Source organism: Lynx rufus, unplaced genomic scaffold, assembly GCF_022079265.1.
Source record: "Lynx rufus isolate CCGP_SWC_20201006 ecotype Redwood Valley unplaced genomic scaffold, mLynRuf1.p SCAF_6, whole genome shotgun sequence".
NCBI lineage: Eukaryota > Metazoa > Chordata > Mammalia > Carnivora > Felidae > Lynx > Lynx rufus.
The window spans coordinates 45,579,244-45,603,685 of record NW_025814878.1 but is presented as its reverse complement, the minus strand read 5'-3'; the positions used below and the strand labels follow the sequence as shown (position 1 = coordinate 45,603,685).

The following is a 24,442-nucleotide window of genomic DNA, read 5'->3' as shown; positions in this document are numbered from 1 at the left end:
GTGGTCCCTGAGTCATTAGAATTATATTCTATCTTCATAACAATAGCCACAATCTCATGGCCCTCAAATCTAATCAGACTGTTTTCAGTAGGGACAAAATTTATTATAAACTTACACTTTTACTAATAATCTGAAAGATCTCAGGATATGCCAAAAAAGTACATGACTTTATACTATAGAGTCACCTTCTGAAATATTAATACTTCAGCAATAGCAACAATCATTATCATCAAGGAAATCTCCCTAAAAGATAAATCTCATATCAGAAAAAAAAAAAAGTGGGGGAAAATAAGAAAAAAATCATAAATCATGTAAGAGCTATGAGACAGTACCTGATGCTCTAACATCCACTTAACTGAAATCACACAGAAGAGAAAGAACGGTTCGAAAGAAATACATGAAGAGATAATGGCTGAGAATTTTCCGAATTCAATAAAAGATACCAAACCACAGAACCAAGCAGTTCAGAGAACACCAAGCAAAAGCAAACAGACATATCATGTTCAAAAGTAAAGGCAAATAATATGCAAAGACAAAAAATTTTAAAGATAGAAAAAAAAAAAAGACACGTAATATATCGAATCAAAGGTTAAGAATTACAGCAAAACTACATAAGCCAGACAACAGCAGAGTAGTATCTAAAGGGGAGGGGAAAGCAACCCACAATTCTATACTCAGCAAAAATATTTTATAAAAATAAAGGAAAAATAAGTCTCTTTTAGAAAAGTAAAACTGGGATAATTTATTACCACCAGACTTGCACTACAATAAATGTTAAAGAAAGTTCTTGGGGCAGATGAACAGGATACAAGACAGAAACTTGGATCCGCACAAAGAAATCAACAACACTAGAAATGACATAAATGAAAGTCTTCATTTATTTCTTATTTGTAATTGCTCTAAAAGGTAACTGTCTATCAGTGCCTGGGTGGCTCAATCGGGTAAGCGTCCAACTTCGGCTCAGGTCATGATCTTGCGGTTCATGAGTTCAAGCCCCGCGTCAGGCTCTGTGCTGACAGCTCAGAGCCTGGAGCCTGCTTTGGATTCTGTCTCCTTCTCTCTGCCCCTCCCCAACTCATGCTCTGTCTCTCTCTCAAAAATAAACAAATATCAAAAAAATTAAAAAAAAGAGGATAACTGTCTAAAGCGAAAATAGTAGCAACATATTGTGTGTTGATAGTATATATAAAAGTGAAATGTAAGACAACAAAAGCACAAAAAATAAGCAGGAAGAATTGGGTACCCTTATAGTACATATAAAACTATGTACTATTGTGTGATAGAAGACTGTGCTTAGTTACAAATGTGTATTTCAAACCTACAGCTGCCACTAAATTGATTTCAAAAGGTATAAATAAATAAGCAAAAAGTGGAGAGAAAGGGAATAAAAAACATCCAAGTAATCCAAAAGCAGGAAAACAAGGCAAAGAACACAGATAATAGTAGAAAACAGCTAGGACTGTGGTAGACTTTTAGTCTAACCATATTACTAATCACATTAAATGTAAACAATCTAAACACACAAATTAAAAGACAGACTACTGGACTAAATGAATAAGCGCAACTATATACTGGATCCTTTCTACAAGAAACCCATACAAAAGCATAAATGGGTTGAAAGTAAATGGATGAAAAAAGATGTCTTGGGAGACGATTCTACACTGGTCTCTGTTGGGGTAGCAGTTTTTCAATCTACTTCTCCATACTTTATCTGCAACCATCTCCCATCTGCAGTCAATAAAATGAATATCCCATGGGGCGCCTGGGTGGCGCAGTCGGTTAAGCGTCCGACTTCAGCCAGGTCACGATCTCGCGGTCTGTGAGTTCGAGCCCCGCGTCAGGCTCTGGGCTGATGGCTCGGAGCCTGGAGCCTGTTTCCGATTCTGTGTCTCCCTCTCTCTCTGCCCCTCCCCCGTTCACGCTCTGTCTCTCTCTGTCCCAAAAATAAATAAACGTTGAAAAAAAAAAAATGAATATCCCAGAAATCTCATGTCTACTAACAGTATCTATGAAATTTGTGGCAAGTTAATTCATTAGTTTGCGAGAAGATAAAATTTCAAACACTTCATTCTTGACATGATATATATCACGTAAACACTAATAAAAAAAAAAACTGGAATGGTTATATCAACAACAGACAAGGAAGATTTCAGAACAAGGAACATTAGCAGGGATAAAGAGGCCGCCTCACCAAGACAACATAATAATCCTAAATATGTAAGGCCCTAACTAAGCTTCAAAATACATGAAGCAAAAGCTGAGAACTAAAAGAGAAATTAATTAGACAAATCCACCAGTTGGAGACTTCAACACATCTCTCTCAATATTTGATAGATAAACATAAAGAAAAATTCTACCTTACTAGTGAGAGAAAAAAATACAAACTCACAGTGAGATATCATTTATGCCTATAAGAATAAATTTAAAACTTAAGTCTGACAATTCTAAATGTTGGTGAAGATGCGTAACATCCGAACTCTCGCACACTGCTGGTGGGAATACACTTTGGTAGAACCACTTTAGAAAACAATTTGGCATTACCTAGTAAAGGAGAGTTGTGCATGCTCTTACCTCAACTATTCAACCCCTAGTATAACCATATAAATTCTTATACACATGCACTGGAAGGCATGCACAACAGTTTTCATAACATCATTGTTTGTAATTGGGGAAGAAAAACAGGAAACAACTCAAATGTTCAAAGATAGGAGAATGAAAAAATAAAATTGTGGTATAGTCATATATAACGCAATACTATATAGCAGTGAAAATGAATGAACTACAGCTATATAATTCAACAAAGATAATGTCCAAAAACATAATGTTGGAGGGAAAAAAATGACAGAAGAACAAGCACGTTATAAATAACTCCAGAAAGATAAAACAACATATTGTTTAGTGACATATATATTTGAGGTAAAACTATAAAGAAAATCAAGGAAATGATTAACCAAAATTCAAAACCAAAATTAGACAGGAGAGAAGGAGGCAATCAAATACTTCAAAGATATCTATAATATTCTATTTCTCACCCTAGGTATTAAAATAGATAATTGTTATATTCTTTAATCTGTATGTACTATAGATACTCTCATGTTTTTATATATTTATAATTTAAAATGCTTACAAAGAATAAGCAATAAATACTGATTCACTCAGCAAATATTAAAAACAAGCCAAAAAAAAAATCACGAAATACAAATACATACATTAGGCCCAACTAGACACTGACACTCACATGACTCAAAAAGGCCACATGGTTATACTTAACAGGATATAAAACATGACATAACATGCCAGCAAGGCAGTGTCAGGTAGTTAGTCTTCATCAGGAGTCTGCAGAGCAATTCAGAGATACTCTCTTTGGCTCTCCATAGGAGGCAGGTAAAGCATGAGAGGATGGTGCAATAACCACCCTAGCTGAGAAATATCAAATAGCAACCACTATCTCCAGTTCCACAGACTGTCTCCTGAGCCTCACAACAGACTTGCTCAATTACAAGAGTTATCAAACCCAGGGAATGTTTTACACCTAAAAATGTAACTGAGGGGAGCATAGCTCTCTTCATTCCGGATGTTAAATTAGTTTCCATCACTGATGAAATCACCAAAAGTCCTAAGGGCCTTTACAATCTGGAGACTTTCAAGTAATGCTCTGATTAAAAACAAAAACACCATCTCACGTTATCCAGTAATAAGTTCTCTTCTTCCACATGATAGAGAGGATGCACAGTGAGAACAGAGGAAAGACTTGACCACAACCTATTAGATGAATGTTTTCATCTAAGTATGTTGTGCACAATTATTAATTTTGTGTATCTGGAAGGGCAGTTCTATCAGCTTAGAAGTGGAAAACAAGACAATTAACCAGATTTTCCATACTCTGCCTCCTGGCAAACACCAGGAATGAATAAATGGCCTCTTGTTCATAGAAGGATAAACAAGGGACCTATACAAATGGCAGCATAGATAAAACATCTTCTTAAATTGTCAACTGTTACATTAAGAAACAAAAGAAACGTAGAAAGTATTTGCTGTGTGTCTCAGTAAAATACAAGAAAATTAATTTCCTATAAAATATCTTTCATAAGGAAAGATAATCCATTAAAAAGACACCAAGAAGAAATGAGAACATAATAGATGTATGCAGACTTAAGATACAAACCTATACTCTAAGAAATAAGAAAAATGACAGGAATAAACAACAAAATTAAATTCTGCACTTGAGATGAGAAACAACAGAATCAATATTGCAAAAAACCTATCAGTAAAGTAAAAGATGAAAATAAAAATGTTCACCGAGAATGCAAAGACAATGTTAAAAATAAGAAGATAGGTATAAAAAAGAAATGTGAACCAATCCACCAATAAGAGGTATTTAATTTTTTTTTTAAAAAAAGGCTTAACAAGTGAAATGAAAGCGATATTCCAAGGTATAATAGAAGACTATCCCAAAATAAAAAGCACCAGCATTTCTACAACAGAAAGACTTTCTTGTCTCAGTCAAAAATGAAAGATAACCAGAATAATGGCTAGACAATTATAAAGGAAAAGCCTGGGACACATGAATACCATATTGAGTCAGGCTTTCATTAATATATGTGTGCAACAAAAAGCCATTTTCAGATATTCAAAGGGTTCAGGAAAAGTAACCCACAAGAATATCTTCCGAAAAATAGTACCTGAAAACATACTCATGGCAACCAAAGGAAAAAAAGTCGAAATTGGAACTCAAGAATGAGTATAAGTGGTATGGTATAAATAGATGAGTGGTGGTACTCCATACCAAGTTAGCATGTAGAGTTGAGTCTAAGTTGTTCTACCGAAATTTAATACATAAGCTATAATTTTTTTTTGAAAAAGAAGATATACAATCTAAAATATTCAACATTTATAAGTTAGTCTTAAATATTAACTTGGGAAGCTGACAATGTAAAAAAGCTAAATTCCCTGTGTTACATAAAAGAAAAAATATTTTTGAGTTGTTCTTAAATTATATAGTTACAACTACATTTCTGTATTTATGCTTTTAAGATGATTTTTGTATTTTTTTAAATAAAACATAAAACTATCTTGCAAAAAGCCAAAAGTAAAACAAAATTAATAAAATGTACAAAATTATAGGAGTAAAAATCAAAAATATCAATAACAACAAATTTTTATTGTTTAAAGCCTTTCTATTGGAAAAATCCTCAGATGGGGTTAAAAAATGAAATGACATAAAAAAAAGATTAGAAATAGTGATAGACAATGATACTATCATGGAAATAGTAAAACTAAAAGGAAACAGGAATAACAATTTTGATGTTGGAGAAAAAGTAGGATTCAAGAAGAAAAGAATTAAAGTGTCTCTGTAAACTGAGACAACAATGTTTACAAAGCTATTCAAATACAGTGTATGAACTAGCTGTTTGTTATTGGTCTGGGACAAGACAAGTTTAAAACTTGAAAGTAAGCATTTAGAAACTCTTAGTGCAACCAGACAGGGGAATTGCATACCTGTTTAATATAATGCTAAAAAAGGAAGCTTGTATTTTGCTTGGTTTTTCTTCCTTGTTTCATTTTTCTAGTAATTCACTTCTAATGTATTTTAAAGTACATTTTCTAATGTATTAGAAAGAAATTTATTCTTCACTACAGTTTGAAAGCACTGCCATAAAAGACCCATTAGTTGTGAAGTTTTATGTGCCAAATAATTCAACATCAAAATATACAAAATATATAAAGTTAAAACAATTAGAGATGTCAGGCAAAAATGAAGAACAAAATGAAGTGAGAAGCGATTTCATTCCATGATGTAATTATGTAAAAGTATAAGTATACAGAGGATGAAAACATATCATGAAATGTTATATATATTTTTTAGGAAGTCGTCCATTAGAAGATGTCCCATCAACTTAATATTAACTTTTCAGAAGGGAAAATTACTGTGTTAAATATATACACTGCAAGATGTATTACAACCTCAGAAATACCTAAATTTCTTTTAATCAAGGAATTATATGTTCACAATTTGGTATCAAATAAAGGGACAACTGTTTTTATTGAAGTATAGCTGACATACAATATTATACTAGTTTCAGGTATAAAACCATGATTCAACAATTATATTCATTATGAAATGCTCACTATGATTTAATTACAGTTACCATCTGGAAAACCTTGTAATTGTCAATGAAATATTTATAACAATACTGATGACATAACAGACCTTAAAGAACATTTCAACAACTTTGAAAAATTAAAAACTAAAGCGTGGCAAAAACTAGTTTTCTACCATTTCCCACTATAAGTCACTTAGGATTCTCTGTTTTTGTATCCTGCTGGGTAAAATTATGTATGAAGAAAAGGTCTGACCACTTTAAAAACTTTTGAAAACTACATTAAATGACTCAAGACACATTCATGTCTACAGCCTTGAGGTTTTCTAATCCCCTTTTATACAGAAGTCAAGGGGAAAAGTCCAAGTATTTCACAATGTCAGATGCCACACAGGAGATCATAGATGCGTCTGCTACCCTCTTCCTACCTCCCTACAATCTGATTAAAAATGAAACTGTTTAGATAGTGGGCAGCATTACTACTTTCTCAAAAAAGGTCAGAGTCTGTTGTCTTTCCTCTATTTGGCCCACCGGGCAAAGGCTAGTCTAATCTAGCCACTCTAATACAGCTACATGGTTGATTAGGTAAAGGCTGGCTAAATAGGTAAAGAGTTATATATGAGTCAGAGCATTGCCTGAACTGCTGTTATTTATGATTGTGTGCACATTATACACACACACACAAACACACACACACACACACAAACTGAACAAGACTCAAAGCAATATTATTAACAAGTTATTCTAAGTAACACAAATTTTCTCCACCTATGCTACACAGTCTAATCATCTAAAAATAGCCCCAAAAGGAGTGGTCTCACAATAGACCCAAACTTAGAAAAAAATCAAAAATAAGATCCTTTTGAAACTGTTCATTTTAAGTTGAGTCGTAACATTTTAAAAAGTAAGTTCTTTAAAGAAGAAGTGATAAAGTCAGGATCTTTTTCTTCCCTTCCCATGCCTAATGTTTTAAAACTAATTTCAACTAAATGTGAGCTAAAGCCTCATGTAAGATATAAAAAGTTCTTTATAAAATGAAAAAATTATTTAAATAAAATGTATTTACCGTAAGAATAAACTGGGAAAAAATATCAGAAAGTCCATTCACAAAGACCAATTTTCCTACTACATGATAAGCTCCTAGGAATCAATAAACAAAAGACCAAAACTCAAAAACAGAAAGTAGATAAAAAATAAACACGTAGTACACCAAAAAGGAAATACAAATGGCTCTCAAGCATATGGAAAGACACTCGATCTCATTCATAATAAAAGAAATGCAAATTAGAACTACACTGAGATCCATGTTTTTATCTATTAGATTGGCAAAGATCAAAACACTTGAGAACATAATCTTGGTAAGGGGATGGAAAAAGTCTCATATTGCTGGTGGGAGTACAGATCAAAACAATCTCTGAGTTACACTTATTCTTCTCTTGAAGATATTCTTGTAAGACCTTTAAAAAATTTAGTACACAAGATATATTTTGCCTAGTGTAGGCTGTTGGTCGTTTTCAAAAAATGGTTATAATTGCCTGCTTTTATAGAATTCTGTTCATATAATGAAGCAGAAAGGTAGGCAAGTTTTAAAAACTTGGATGATTGGGGCACCTGGGTAGTTCAGTCGGTTAAGTGTCCAATTTCAGCTTGGGTCATGATCTCACAGTTCGTGGGTTCAAGCCCTTCATCAGGTTCTGTGCTGACAGTGTGGAGCCTGTTTGGGATTCTCTCTCTCTCTCTCTCTCTCTCTCTCTCTGTCCCTCCCCCACTCATGCTTTCTCTCTCTCAAAATTAACTTTAAAAAAATAAAAAGAAACCTGGATGATGATCACAGTGGTCTTGCTCCATCTACTGCTCACCTGATACCTTACTGTGCATTTAGTGGGTGCTCAGAGTAAGTATTTGTTGGGTAAACGGGACCAGGAATGATGCTGAGGGGTGATGAGAATGGAATAAAACAACTAAGAACAAGGAATTAGCTAGATTTATCAGAATTGTTGAATAAATTTTTAAACACTATACTCTTTCAAGAAGAGCAGGACACTGTCACACTGACAAACGTTTCCTGAAAAATGAGTCAGCCAGCAATAGTGATATAGTAGATTATTGGAATAGTGGCCCCCTAAGGAGTCACACTCTTAGGAAACCCCTGCCACACGGACTCAGCTTGGCCACGTGATGTGCTTTGTGGCCCATGGGACAAGATAAAATATACGGGGCTTGCCTTTACTTGCTGCTTCTGTAAACCCTACTACTGCCTCCAGGTGAAGGCTAGCCTATTGGAGACACATGGCCTTCCATCCTAGTCTACAGCTAGCACCAATATCCACACATGTGAGCAAAGCCATCCTAGACCAACCAGCGTCCAGCTGAACTCTCAGCCGACTGCGCCACATAAGCAGCCCAGCCAGCAGCAGGAAAACTGCGTAACTGAGCCCATCCCAGAATCATAGGTCAACAAAAGGCTTGCTTTATACCACTATGTTTTGGGGAGGTTTATTACGCAAAAACTCATACAAGTGGAGAGGGCAGTCGGATTGGCGATTAAGGAAAATTTATGTTTTACCTGTTTCTGTTTGCTAAATTTCACGACGAGAATATATTCATACACTACTTGTTTAATCAAACTAAACTTACAAAGATATTTTGTATCAGACTGATAACAAAGTCCCACTAACACCTTATAAAAACATACACGTAAAACAAAACAATCCAGTCCAAATAGGAACATGAGTTTGAGAGGAGACATTAATATTGCTCAGGAAAAAAAAGGGTCAGTATAGAATAGCAGGGTATACTATCATACACACACAAAAAAGTGAGTAAGAATATATTCATGGTCACTGTCATGTCTCAATAATGGTTATCATCAAATTCCACAGTGCTAGGACACATACATTTCATAATTTGCTTCTTTGTTCCTTCTGTTTAGGCTAATACACGTTCCCTCATTTTAATCCTCACATGCTATGCGGTAAATATGTGAATAACTTTAGGCAAAAGTTAATTAACCTCTCCAAGCCTCATTTCCTCAACTGTAAAATGGGGATAATAGTACTCACTTTATAGAGTTGTTGTACAGATTAAAACAATTTAGCATTGGGCATATAGTAAGGGGTCAATTAATGGCCTATAACCTCTGTCAGTAAAATGATGTAAAAGTAATGTCTCTTGACCAACCTGGCTTCTATTTTTTTTTATTTTTATTTGAAAGAGAGTGTGAGCAGGGCAGGGGTAGAGAGAGAGGGAGACAGAGGATCTGAAGCAGGCTCTGCATGGACAGCCAGAGAGTCTGATGCAAGGCTCAAACTCATAAACAGGGGAGATCACAACCTGAGCCAAAGTCGATGCTTAACTGACTGAGCAACCCAGGTGCCCTTTCCTGGCTTCTACTGTAAAATCATCAAACAAACTGTGATTCATTAAAATTAATTTGAAAATCTTTCTAATGACTTCACGAAAAATTTAAAAGACAACATTATTAAAACAAAACTAAACAAAATCTGGGAATACGTATAAAAAATTTTGGTGAAGAAATTCAAACTCCAGGCAATAATGAATTACTTCATTTGGTACACATTCCACAATCCTACATAGGTTTAAATACCAAAGGCTTCTTGTGTCTTCCGAATTCACAAAAGGCAAAAATAAGAGATGAATAAATTCTATTGCCACCTTTGTGATCTCTGGAACACACACTTTCAATTCATTCTACCATCATTTTTAAAAAAGAAGGCATTACTGAAGGCTTTGGAAAATAAGGCTCTTTCACAAGAAATAAACTTAACCTAATTTGTAGCATTGGAAAATCATAGTTACTCCTTGGATCAATGGCTTAACATTGCCCTTTTTCAAGGCAAGATCAGGCCTGGACACTTTTCTATCTCTATATATACATCAAGAGTTAAAAAAGAAAAATCAGGCCTAGTAGGTTAAAAAAAAAAAAAAGTCAATTTTTAAAAAAGTACTGTAAACAGGTAATTACCTAGCCTGAAGATATATGAGTCAGTGACCAACAGCAAAAAGCTTTATTCCACAATGTGCAGGTATTCTAGTTTGCCCTATTGTGAGAAAGGAATGCTACAAATATTCCATTTTTAATTTCAATTATTTTAAAGAGAGCTTATTACATATGAAGTAATGTGGCAGATTCTGGAATAGAAGGGCAAAGAAAATAACATATTACTATTATGCCACACATTTGATGATTATTGTATTTAATCATAATAATCCAATGAGGTAAAAATTATTAAAACTCATCTTACAGATGAGGAAATTAAGGCTCATAGAAGTAAAGTAACTTGCTGAGGGTCTCTGAACAGAAGGCAGTGTAGGGGGTACAAGGGCGGGGAGGGGGCAGGGAGGCACACAAGGGTAGTGCCATGTGACTATCCCTACAGACAAACACAACACTCAGTGTAGGAAGTCCTTTATCAGCCATGTGAAAGGGGGCTAAGACTACGGGAAACCAAAGAGATAACCTTTTGGGAATGGGCAAAGGAGTCACAAAAGGCTTTAAAAGAGGTTAATATTTTAATTGTTACTTTAAGGATGAGTAGGATTTACCAACTTCAATGCCAAGGCTCACCCCCAACCCCCCTCATCCCCAATATATTAACCAAAATAAATTACTTACTTGAAATTGAGAAAAACAATTTTGAGAGAAATCTTCCTCAGATATATTATTCCATAGTTTTAAAACAAATAATATGATGACAGTTTAATTTTTAGGTTGCTTTTATGTGGCTTGTCTTGGTTTTTATTCTGAAATGAAATTTAGATTAGTCATTTTCTTGTTCTGAGAAACTAGGAGTATGCCAACATGTTTTAACTTCACATTTTTTCACATATCAACATGTATTCTTACTCACAAAATCTTTCATTTCACCATCTCAAACAAAACCTAATTTAATATATAAATTGCTTTGAAGTGTAAATATATATGCAAAATAAAATATTTCTTTTAATTATAATTATACTTCCTTGGTAATCGTAATAAATGGAAGAAAAATAGAAAACTCTCGTTATATTGTTATATATTACACAAGCATTTTGAGGTAACACGCTTTCTTTCATTATTGAATCGTTTATATAGTAAATGCTCTCTCAACCCAAAGAAAATTAAATAACTACCCCCAAGGAAATTGACCTCAAATTCTTAGTATTTCCCACAACTATCATCTAAAAAGAAAATAGAATTGGACCAAAAAAACAAAAACAAAAACCCTAACATTTACAATGACAATTACTACCCTTTTTTCTCAGAATTTACTGTGCTAGGCATATATTCAATTTCTGCTGCAGAAAACAGTCCAGTTTGCCAATACTAATTAACAAAATATTTTTCATTGAAAAAATATTTAAAAAGTTACAGACAACTGGAAGAAATATAGACGATCATGTGAAAAAACTTAAAAGAAATGACAAAAACAAAAAAAAACCCCAAAAAGCAACAAAAATAAAAACCACACCTGCACACCAAAAGGTTAAATAGACTGTATTTAAGAGGGTTTGATTTTTACTTATGATTTGTTTTGATCTCAAAAATGTATTTACTTTATGTTTTAACAGTGGAGCTTTGTTTTAATTGCCTAAGACACCTACTCCTCCTTCCCTATCTGTATCTTACCTGGAAACTATTAATTAACACATTTTACCCAAAGTTTACTGTACCTTAACATTCATTATTTCCTCTCTTATTTAGTATCACTGTGGCATTGAAATGGCAGCCAGGTACCAATGTAACATACAATATACCATATCCCATATCTTACTAAGTTGCTAAGTATTTCTTTGAAATGTCTAGGGTTAATGACAACACCCTCTGAAGTCTATTTAACCCCAACCTCCTTAAACCTGAATCAATTTTCATTCACTTTTTTATTGAACAAATTCTAATCCAATCAAAAACAAGGTGAGAGAAAATTAAAGCACCAGAGGAACTTGAAAGGCCTCCTGATACATTCTCTTTTTCTTTGGAAAACTATATACACATACCTCTAGTATCAATTTTTGTTTATTTTGTCCTAAATTCCTCTTACTATACTCTAGCCTTTACTATATATTTTTTAAAGAAGATAGCTACAGTCATCACAAAACAAACCCCACTATAACCTATTCTACAGGAAGATTCTAAGCACTATTGGACACTGTAGGCCCTTAAAGATTTCTAAACTGTGCACATGTGGGTCTTCTCATAATTCCTCTAAGGTACAGTATGTTCGCCTTTCAATTACCATCAATGCCTTTCTCTAATTTCCCCTTAGATTTGGGGAGCCAGTGAGAGCTGAGAGTCAAGATTCCCAGTTTTCAGACTTAGCCCACACAAGCAACTATTGGACACTGGACAGATCTCTGAGCTTACCTAGCTAGATTCCAGTTTTCTTTATATAAAATGAGAAGATTTGACCAGAACTGTGTTTCCCAATCTTTTTCACATTGTAAATAATATTTGTTCGGCACACAGACCAACAGAAGAGCATTTGGAGGCATCAACACGGTATTTTGTGAAAAAATTATCACATTTCCTTTACATAATTACAGAAGAAAATTAAAATTTAAATGAGGTTTGTAGTAATATGAATTAATTTCAAATCCAACCTTTTTCACATCAGGAACAATATTTCAAAATAACAATGGTGTTTATTTTTGCAGAACATACATGCACTATTAGCAGTCATCTTGCAGCAAGCTAAATGACACATCAGATGCACATGACTAGGAAATCCAATACAGGTGAATACGGAAAGAAATTCAGGCCTAGAGCTGAGCTTCCCAGGGCAACCAACATCCCTGCTACCCTCTGCTCTCATTGACAGCGGACTACATCTTGTGCTGTGTGACATGCTCATCAGGCACCGGGAATATAAACTCCAATAGTAGCTCCATGATCCCTTCTCCACAAGAGGCAGTTGCATACTCTGTAGTTAGCTGAAGTAGATTCCAAATAATAAAGCACCTCCTCTAATGCGTTGAAAATATCAAAAGGAGTAGTAACTGTGGGTTGTTGCTCATTGTGTTATCTGCTCAAAGGAACCCCACAGTCTTCCTTCAGATCCCACTCCACTAGGGCCACCCTCCAGTGAGCCACATAACATCAATGGGAAGCACTGGATTAGAAGACCTCTAGCAAAATCTAAAATTAAACAGTATTGGAGTAATCATTTGATAACTGTTTACAACTATTATACTTTTGTTTTGTTCTTCCTTACCAATTCCTGGAAACACAACATAATTTAAAAAACTAAAATTGAAGAGGTATTACATGCACATGATAAAAAATATTCCAAAATTACAGTCTCCCACCATTGTCCTCTAGACTACCAGTTCCCCTCACTGCAGACAACCACTGTTACCAAATTCTCATGTATCCTTTGACACACACACAGACACATACACACACACACCCCTGTATTATATATATATATATATATATATATATATATTTTTTTTTTTTTTAAACCACACAAATAGCAACATACTAAACATGGAGTCTCCTATCTTGCTTTTTTTCCTCTTAATATAACTTAGACATGGCACCATAGCCGAATACATAGTATTGCCTCATTACATTAAAGGCTGCCTAGTATTCCATTGAAAAGATACACCATTATTTACTTAACCACTCCCCTACTGACTTATGTGTAGGTTGTTTCCAATTTTTTGCAATGACAAACAATGCTGCCACAAATATTTTCATATGTTCATTTAACACATATGTAAAATATTTGAGGATGAAATCCTTAAATGAAATTGCTAAATCAAAATATACTTGTATTAAAATGATTTCCATATTGCTTTCCATAGAAAATGAACATTTTATATCCCCACCAGCAATATGAGAATGCCCATTTCCCCTTCCTCTCAACCTCCCCAAGTTATATTATGTAATCAATTATTCCTAATTTGATAGGTGATAAATAGTATGTTGTAGTTTTAACTTATATCTTCTTTATAAATAAAATTGCACATCTTTTCATATGAATTCTCTTTGCTCATTTTTTCTACTGAGTTATTTTCTAGAAGCTGTTTATGTATCAAGAGGAAAGGACTCCTTTGTGAAAAGTATACAAATAAGTTATTACTAATCTGTTTCTCTTTAACTTTATGATTTTTTTTTCTCTGTATAGAATTTCATTTATGTTGTAAAAGTGAGCAATCTGGCTTCAGTTCTGTTTTATACTTTGAAAGGTCTTCGCCATTCCTAGATTACATTACAAATAATTATCCTATGTTGTTTTGTTTCGTTTTCACATTTAAATCTTCTGTCTCACCTGGAAGCCAACTTTCTATGTTTCTAGATGATTAACTGGCTATCTCAACACTGTTTATTAAATAACTCTTTTCCATACTAATAGGTAAGGGTAGCATACATTTTGATACTGTAAGTTCTTATTTATGTTTAAGTCAGTTTCTGGCCTCCACTCTGTTTCACTGCTGCCATGTGCCAAAACTGCATTACTTTTCAAAACATTTTAAAATTAAAATCAATTTACATATAAATGGTAAAATTAAAAAGCCAGAATTTATCGGCTATTTTAATGTAAGAATCATTTTGCAGTTCCTAAACTGAATTTATAGAATAAAGTTCCATACTATCATTATGCAATCAATCATGCATTGTGGTTGATACTTTTTTTGGAGCCCAATATGAACTTCAAGTCTTTCTTGCTATATTTATGTACCATACCTAAAAAGCCAGTTTTTCCTTAAGTTTGTACACAGTTTTTTCCCCAAATTATAAAATCAATACATAGTCTCTGTAGACAATCTAAAAAATTCAAAACACATCTCCCAGAGATAACCAACCTTTATATTTTGGTGTATTTTTTTCTGGATTTTAATAAATGACTATTTTGCAAGCTGATTTTTTCACATAATATACTAACAGCATTGTCCCATATTACTCTATATTCTTCTAAAATATCATTTTAATGACATAAGTTCTACTATATGAATGTGCCCAATTTATATAACCATTTCCCAATTGTTGAATATTTGAGGTTGTGCCCTGTGATAACTATCATCTATTGATTAATTCTTGCAAAAATGCTTGAGTTTCAAGCACTGTGGTAAGTACTGATTGTATAACAGTGTGCAAAAAATGAACACATTACCAGCATTTATGGAGGTTACTGGGGAAAACAGACATTAATCTCCAACATATATAAAATTACAACTATAGCAAGTGTTATGAAGGAGAGTTTATGGAATTCTGAGAGTCTATGATAGGGAAGGCTTCCCTGAGGAAAGGTAAATCAGAGTTTAGGTGAAGGAAAAGGAAAAACATTCTAGGCAGAGGGAACAGCAGGTACAAAGGCCTCATTGTGGAAGGGAGCATGGCAAGAATAAGGGACTGAAATAAGGCCAATATGGCTGGAACACAAAGAGCAAGGCAAGAAGAACATGGCTCAAGCCATGGCTGGATAGAAAGGTAGGGGCCAGACTATGCAAGACCTTGTAAGACATGTAGACGCCACCACATAAGACATGTAGCTTTGTCCTTACCCTAAATGCAATGGAAAGCTACTGAAGCATACCAAGTAGTAGGGTGATATAATCAGGTTTGCATTTCGAAAAGATCCCTCTGATTACAGTGTAGAAAACAGATTAGAAGGGAACAGAGTGGACTGGGTGTAGGCCAAGATTAGGAGGCTACTGTTGTAAATGCATCCAAAAATGCTAGTAGTTTAGACTAAGGTGGTGATGGATAATGAAAAGAAGTAGATGGATTCAAAAGATAATCAGATTTTGCCAAAAGATTTACATTCATAGATTAAAATCCCTAAAGCTAGAATTATTGGGTCAAAAAACAACATTTCAAGGATTATGATATGCATTGCCAAGCTGCCCTGCCAAGAGCAGTTTACGCATTCGTGAATTACCTTTTATCTGTTCCTCTATCAGAATTTTAAAATTCTTTTGAAATTCCTTTAAAATGTCTTAATCCATACTTCCTTCATGAAGCCTTCCCTGACTCCCCTTTTTGCCTGCTAGTTGGTCACTAACATGTTCTCCTTTGAGTCCTTGCTTTCTTATACACATCTGTCATAATCAAACTACATTTGACTTATGCTTACATGTCTATCATTTCTACTATATTGTGAGAGTCTAAAGGATAAAAGTTGTTTAAAATGACCACACCAAAAATAGCTCAATATACATAGTAAGTTCTCATTAAGTGTTCACTGAATGAACCGAGTATTACCAGATTCTACTGTGTCCAGATTTAAGAGGGACCTCCCTGCTTTAGCCTCTAATTTACTGATTGTGATTTTAAAGCTAATAAAATTTGGTACTCAGGGCTTCAAATGCCTACTAAATAGAGTGACTAATTTTGTTTGTGGAAAATCACTAAATTTCAGCAGTGCTCCTGAAAAAAACCTTTCTAATAATTATATCAAATCGGTATTATGTGATCTTAAATTTTTTTAGATGGTTTAAGTGAAAAAAAATTTTAAAAGGCTGTGAACAAGCAAGACTATTAGAGAAATTATCTGTAATTTGAGTTGTCGATAAACGCTATAGTTTTCAAAACAGTACTCATCTCAAACTTGATCTGCCACTTCACAAAAAAAGTGAAGGTATTAAGCAACGACATAAACTTATATATAGCATTTCAGAATAACCAATTTCTTATGTTGAAGAACTTGATTTCATGTTTAACAGCTAGCATCCAGAACAATCTACTAAAATTTTCATTATCTGGAGGAAGACTGGGGGGGGGGGGGAGTGGCAGAGTTCTGTACAGTAATCTTAAAGACAAGCAGCTCCCTCTATAGTCTGTTTGGCCTACTTTGTTTAATTACTTGCTATGTGAACATCTCACTCACACTCTTCTATTTACTCCTACTCTGCATCTCAGCAGGGAAGCTTTTTGAGAGGATAATTCTGTTTAACTTGGTGCTGAGAAAACTGAGAGAGCTTTCTAAGCTCAACATGGAGTTATGTCAAGCAACTAAGCAAGAGTTGGGATATGGAAACTCAGATCCACCTGAGTCAGGTCCTCACAATGAAGCCTTAGGATTTCATTTGAAGTGAATTCCCAGAGCAGTTACACCCGTATTCAAATCCAAGTGAAAAAACACTGCCCTGTACTTTAGTTATTTATAACCTTGCTTCTCTCCATTAAAACATATTACCAAAACGCTGTTGTTAACATTGCTCAATACACTGTGACATCAAAACAGTGCTCAAGACATTTTTTCAATGAGTGAAGAAAAGCAGGTTTTTTGGTTTTTGTAAAAATAATTCCATCACTCACTCACATGAAAATTTAAGTGATTCTCTCAGGAATCAACATCCTCAGGGATTAAATCAGTCAGGATTTACCATTCAAATTTGACTATGCCACTTTTTTTTTTTTAAATACCTTTTCAAATTTCAGCAACACAAGATACAAGAAGAGCTTTTAAACCTAAGATAGTTAATTTATTTCTTAAATTACTCAAGATATGCCCTCAAAACGCACGACAATCAGAAGTCAACTGGACTGTTTTCTAAAGCAGAAAAACACCTTTTATGCAATAGAAAAACTGAACTAGTAAAAATGTGAAAAATAAATCAGTTCAGAATTTATAATACAAATATGAAATGGCCTCATTATTTGGGAGAAAATTCTACTTTTCAGGACTCATTTATAAAAAGTAAACTCAGTTTAAAAACAGCTTTTCTCCAAACCAAGATAAAGAATTAAGGACTTCCAAAATTACCTCTTATATATGAAAGACTTAAGTTTCTGGTACTTTATATAACATAGATTTATCATGTGTTACTATTTTTCATTAATTTATATAATTCATAAACATAGTTTATACTTTCAAACGATAAAACGGTCTTCATTAAAAATTCTAGCATTCAGACTTTTATTACTAAGCCAGATTGACCTTTTATGTTAATTATTTTCAAATTTATTTTACTAGGAGAACTGGACTAGTTTTCTTTGGGGAGAGAATTTGGAAGCAGATATTGTACACTTTTTGTTTATGATTAATATTCATTTTACTGGGAGTTTCTAACATGTTAAAAATGCTGGCTTAATTTCTGAAAGCTATAAACTCTAAATGTTTGCCAGTGACTTCAAATTTTTCACCTGTTGAAGAAACACAAAAGTTTTGTTTGTAACTGAACTATATTTACAGCAAACTCAATTTGATACACCTTTAAAAGTTTCAGTTCCTTTGTATTAAGTTTCTTATCTTTCAATGTATGTACAAAAAAGTATTTCATATTCATTTACATTATACATTTCAAAGTATATTTTTTAAAAGTTTTTTTTTTTTAAGGGAGCTGGTAATCAATTGTAAGATGTCCAGGAGGGAAGAAATAAATATTTAACACAGAATAGTCCCTGTGTCTATTTTTTTTTTATATTAAGAAACACAAAAGTACCTCATCATCATTATTTCTTGAAGAATGTTTTCTTACATTACAGAATTACTGCTAGATCACAGTAGATCTTCACCCATTTCCACAAACAAAAGTTTTCTATAAAACAGCTTGAAAATCACTCAGGGATACATATTTAATGACTTATGTAGGGGGGAAAAAACAAAAAAACAAAAAAACTATGTGTAGAAAAGTAATCCAAACCATACAAACTTTAATACACAGAGATGCCACAGTATGTCCTATTAACGTGTCACTTTACGATTTGGAAATCTGGCTAAACAGAGCTATATCAACGTCACTACCTTATTATTTCTCTGTACCTGAAGTGAGAACAAATAGTATATTACACTGAAATTCCAATTAGAAACAAAGACAGCACCGATAAACACATAAAAGGGCAGAAAATCTATCCTTCAGAACTCTACTGCCTCTATTTTCCAGCCTCCAAAATTTCAGGTGTTACCCTTTCAACAAATTAACAGCACTCAAATTCCCCATCTTACAAGGGTCCCTATCATCAAAATCGTTTCCGTTATTTTTAAAAAGGAATGCTCTGTCAAATCTCACTAACACCGCTGAAATTTTTAACAAAGAGAATTCACAGTAAAAGATAACTGCTTGAAAATGAGTGCTTGTGTTTGGGAAAGTGTTATTATCTGGGTGGTCCACAGAAACAGTAGTAATAAGAGGAATGGTGATTAGGGCAAGAAGCATCAAGTGGGAAATGCCTTCTAAAATCCCATAGGGCAATAATACATCGCTAGAGGTAGGTGCATCCCTTTCTAGGAGGCAGCTCCGTTATTTCACGCAGACAGTTCAAAGCATGTAGAAAACCAAAACAATTTAAAACCTTGTAAATTTGGCCACTACTTATTTATGTTATCGTAAGTCCCCAAGAGCTCTTGAGAATGCAGATTCTGTCACTGCTGTCTCCCCACCCCACTCGTTCATCAAAAACAGTTTTCGTTTTAAAGATACGTGCATTTAAAACGCAATACTGCAACTCAGCATAGAGCATTTCTAAATGTTTGTGTTGCTGAGTTCAGCTGTGGTTCATAAGAAATTCACGCTACTGAGTGGGCTATTTTACGTTGGGCAACAAACACACATTTCCCACTTCCATGGATCCACGTTTCCGTCAAAGCATTGCACCTGAGGATATTGCCCTGTCCCCAGACTCTGAGGCTTAAACTCTAAGGAGTCACGACCTGCACTCACAGCAGAACCACATGGTCACTTCAATGAGAAAGATTATTTGGCCCCAGGCGCCACTCTTCAGCCCACGGCACCTCCGGAAGGGGCAGAGGAGAGCGCAGGCGAGAAGCGAGGAGGAGAGGCAGACCACAGAGAGCTGACACTTCCTCACTCCTCTTAAAGCCATTTCCAGAAAGGGCACTTGGGAGACGCAGGGGGCTGTCTGCAGTCCCACCAGCGGCCGACCTCTGAGCGCAGCCCTGTGAACCCGTTCACGGAGGACATGGCGCGGCCACCTGGCCCATCCTGCAGGGCCAGAGCGCTGTTCGCCGGCGCTCGCTCCCCCCTGCCCGAGACCCGGAGTGCGGATCCGGTCCCCGGCCGCCGCACGCAGTGTAAACACTCGGCACTCAGCGCCCGCCGCCTCCCCGCCGGGGGAGGAGGGGGCGCAGCGCTCGCGCGGACCCACATTTCTGCGCCTCTTGTCACGCACCGGGGGAAAGGCGAGGAGGGCGGAGGGGAGGGAAGAGGCGGCAGCGATGCACCGAGAGCCGGCGGTGTGCGCGCGTGTGCGCGGCGGGGAGGGCAGCCCGGGCGCCCCGCCGGCTCCCGCCCGCGCCCCGCGCCCGCTTACCTGCCGGGGTCGCTCCGAAGACTCGCACCACGGGCACCTTCTTGACAGGGGCCTGGGTGAGGGGGGATTGGCAGATATCCAGCCCCTGCAGCGGGCTGGCCATGTAGTAGTCGGCAGTCACTATCCTCACTGAAAACATGTTCGCCGCCGCCGCCACCGCCTTCTCTTCACGAGCGATCTGGCAGCGGCAGCAGCAGCGGCGGCGGCGGCTTCTTCCGCAGCGACGGCCCCACAGCAGCGGCGGCGGCGCCCCCTCCCCTCCTCGGCTCGGCCCCCTCCCCTCACACACAGACACCGGGAGCAGCGGCGGCGGGCCGGGCGGTGTTGGCACTGCTGCCGCCGCCTCCTCAGGAGCACCTGGCGAGGGGCAACAGGAGAGAAGCCCTGGCGCTATCGTCGGTGCTGGTGCTGCCGCCACTGCCGCCGCCGCCGGGAATCACACGGGCTCCTCGGTCCCAGGCTGCAGCTCTTGTTGCCATGATGATGATGTCACGGACGCAACCACTGGGGGAGGGGAGATGGGGTTGTGTGTGTGGCGAAGGGAGGGCGGTGAGTAGTTGGGGGAGGGGACGCGGCGGGAAAGGGAGGGAGCAGGGCGGGCGCCCGAGCGGGACACCCAGGCGGGGGCCGAGAAGGTGTTTTCTCCCCCGCCCCCAGGCTCGCTGCGAGGGAGGAGGCCGGTGGAAAGCGGGACTAGCGCCTGGCGCGGGGAATCGATGACTCGGCCGGTGGGCACGGCCACCTGGGCGGGGGCAGCAGGGGGGGCGGCGGAGCGCCGATGTCATGGATGGGCTCGTAGGGGCTTGCGGGAGGGGGCCGCCAGTGTTCGGGGCCGTTTGGGTGGCTAGGCGGGATTGGCCGGAGCTGCGGTGCTCGCGGTCGCCTCGCCGACCGCCATTTCACATCCTGCGAAGGAGGCGGGGGCAGCCGTGGAGACGGCTTTTCACAAGGTAAGAAAACCCGCCCGCGGGAGGAGGGAGGCGAGGCGCAGATCTCGTGCCGCCGCGGCCTCGCGGGAGGGCGGGCGGCGGAACGGGCGGGGCCGGGCGCGGACGCAGCCGGCCCTTCTCAGGTAACGCCGCGGCTCCGCGCGTGGCCCGGGGGCGGCGCGAGGGGCGGGGGCGCGCGAGCGCGGGCTTCGGCCTATAAAAGGGCCGCCCGGACGCTCCCTCCCGATCGTGCGGCTCGAGCCGCCGCACCCCCTCCCTTTGCGTTGTGCTGCAGTGTCTGCGCCTGGCCACCTAAAAGGGTTTGTTCACGCTCGGCTCTGCTCAGCTTTGCCAGGGGTTGACAGATCCCGTACACAGGGGTTTCCCACCACGGTGTTCTTCTTCCGCCTCTGCCCTTCCGCCCTAATATATCCTTCCTCGGCCCCGCAGGCTGCGTCCCGCGCGCGTTGTACATGTACGGACTTGTCAGCACTGGGTGACCTCCCTTCCCTTCTCCCTCCCCCGGCGGAATCCAGGATTAAGAGCCTTTCAGAGAAATATTCGGCCAAAGAAAAAGGCCCGTGAAAGTCATCGCGTTAGATATGGACACCCAGTGTTATTCACTAACTGATCATGGGAGGTTTTATCATCCAAAGGCATGAAAGCAAACGGGGGTGGGGTGGGGAAGGACTGTTAAACAAAACAACTTTATCCAAAAAGAGGTTGGGAGATGGGGTGCAGTTGTGAAATCGAAAAAAAAAAGGGGTACTAACAGAAGGAGTTGGGTTGGCCATTATATTGGAATCGATGGGTTTTTGTCTGACTTGGTCACTAATACTGGGTGTGACCTTGGACAAATAATTTGGTTTCTTGGAACCTTAGTTTTCTCCTCCCTGGAACGAGAGTTTCACTTAAATCCAGAACGGTTTAGGTGAACCTTATCAAAACGGTTTAAGCAGGAGAGAGAAACCATGGTTTCAAGTTCGAAGTATGGCACTGAATAAAGGACTTTTGACAGTCATTTTCAGTCTACCCTAATTAGAGATCATGCATCCACTCTTATGTATTATACTGGTGTATTTTAATGGTTAGTAGTTTGCCATGTATTTTAAGTGGTGTAAGAGATCCTCGTTTGGAACCATTGTGTCTCTTCAAATGGGAAATCAAAAGGCTCAAAGGGACAGATCACTGGTAAGAAGCTGTCTATAAATTCCATGACATAATGCTAGTAGGAATTTATACTCAAAGAGATTTGAGACTGATTAGGACAGTAAATTAACCTGCAGTTTTCAACCTCGGAGCATGATTGTAATAACATAGGCAGCAAGATTTCTAATATACAGGAAATTACCTAATAATTTTAAGAGGCAAATCTCTTAAATTGGTTTAAGTTTTAGGAGGCTATGGAAGTGATTTAAAAATAGCACTACCATGCTAAAATGCATTTTCTGGTAAAATAGATACTCTTGTACAACCTGAATGTCAGAGGCACCATTCTTAGTATTCTGGGCTCTTGAGTGTTCTTTAGAATTTAATATTTTGGCCTTTACAAAGTCACATTTTTAGGATGAGGCCTGGAAATCTGTATTAGCAACCTCCTCACCCACCACTCATGATTCTAAAGTAATATAAAACTGAGAGTCCCTGTACTATATTTTAATCCAAGTACATCATAACATTTAAGTTATACTATTCCTAGCTAGAAAAAAGTAAAAGCATAGAATTCATGGATTAGCTATTTCTAGAAAAGGGTTTATTTCCCCCTACCTCTTGAATCAACATCATTGACTTTAAGAAAAGATAATTGCAACCACAATTCTAATCCTTCTAAAGTGCCAAGGGAAGAATGTTCACTTTGAAGAAAAACATTTGTGGCATGAAATCAGGATATTTTGTCCATTGCATGTAACTGAGTTTAAGTTGATGCTCAAATTGAAAACTTGAAAATACTTCCCTAATTAATCATTATCAAATGTGTTTTATAAATACAGTCTCCTGACATAAGAAAGAGTTCTGGAATTTTGAGTTAGGAAATGAAAATTTTAAATCATTTACTAGCTAAATGAGTTTGGAAAGATCACTTTATTTTTTGGAGTTTGTTTCCTCATCTATGAAATGGATAGTAATTCCTGTTTTCTCAGGGATGGTTTAGGTGCAAATGAGATAACCTGTGAAAGTATCATTGTAAACTGTTGACATCCAGAAGTTTAATTCATCTAAAAGGAGTAAATAAAATCATATGGCATTGTCTTATGTGCACAGAATAAGGGAAATGCCAAAACTGAACTCTCTCTATTCTTAAAGTTATTTTTGTTGTTGTTGTTATTGTTGAGTGGCTTCTATTTGCCAGGTGATATATAAGATATAGTGAAAGACAAAACAGACATGGCCCCTGCTCTTACAGAGTTTATAGTGTAGCATCATAGAAATGTATTTTAGTGATATCAGTTGATATATATCTCTTTTAGTCCACTGATGTATACTCATCATGTCATGCTTTTAGTAAAAGCCTGCCCAACCTTCTGTACCACAACTGTTCAACCTCTATTAGTATTTGCCTACTAGCAATTTAGAGCAGAAGGCAATGGATGCTATAATCTTTCAGCAGGTATTATACAATGGCTTACCCAGCACTCATCCAGCCCCTGTCTAGCTTGTACATTAGAAGCTAGCAAGTTAAAAACAACAGTTTCTAGACTCCCTTGAATCTAGAGTGCCGCTTGTAGATGATGGTGTGCTGGTAAATGTTTACTAACGGCTGGGGGAGGGAAAAAACTCTGATTTGTTGCATTGACCAGTTTTCATGGTGTGAATACTCCCAAACTACCAAAATGACTTCACTGAATGTGGAGTTAGTTGGACAAGATGCTAACAATCACTAGCTGGCTTCAGCATATCAGTACATGTGACCTAGTTTCCAGTAATCGGATGCACCCATTCAAGACCTGTTTGTGAAGGTGAGCAAGTGCATTCAGGGATATGGGATTTTCTGGCAAATGCCATAGTGGAGATGTCTGGTTCTTCTGGGTAGCTGAGGAAGGGCTCTCATATTTTTAGAGTCATAGGTGCTGACTGGCGGTTGGTGTTTGGATAGTTTTCCACTAGAAGAGCTTGGTGAGGTGGGATGAGTGTTCTTCCTGGTTTGGTTTTTCCTGAATGTTGTTTCTAGCTAGCTGTGTATTATCCAAGCCTGG

At 37.5% G+C, this 24,442-nt stretch overlaps 1 protein-coding gene across 1 annotated transcript in view; it reads right to left on the bottom strand.

The window, feature by feature from the left end:
* The window catches only part of REV3L (REV3 like, DNA directed polymerase zeta catalytic subunit), a 175,918-nt gene extending 155,377 nt beyond the window's left edge, over positions 1-20,541 (bottom strand). The window contains exon 1 of the mRNA XM_047101371.1: positions 20,320-20,541. Coding sequence (XP_046957327.1) covers positions 20,320-20,458 — 139 coding nt within the window. The 5' untranslated portion in view covers positions 20,459-20,541. The remainder of the gene's footprint in view (positions 1-20,319) is intronic.
* Between the last annotated feature and the right edge of the window lie 3,901 nt (positions 20,542-24,442).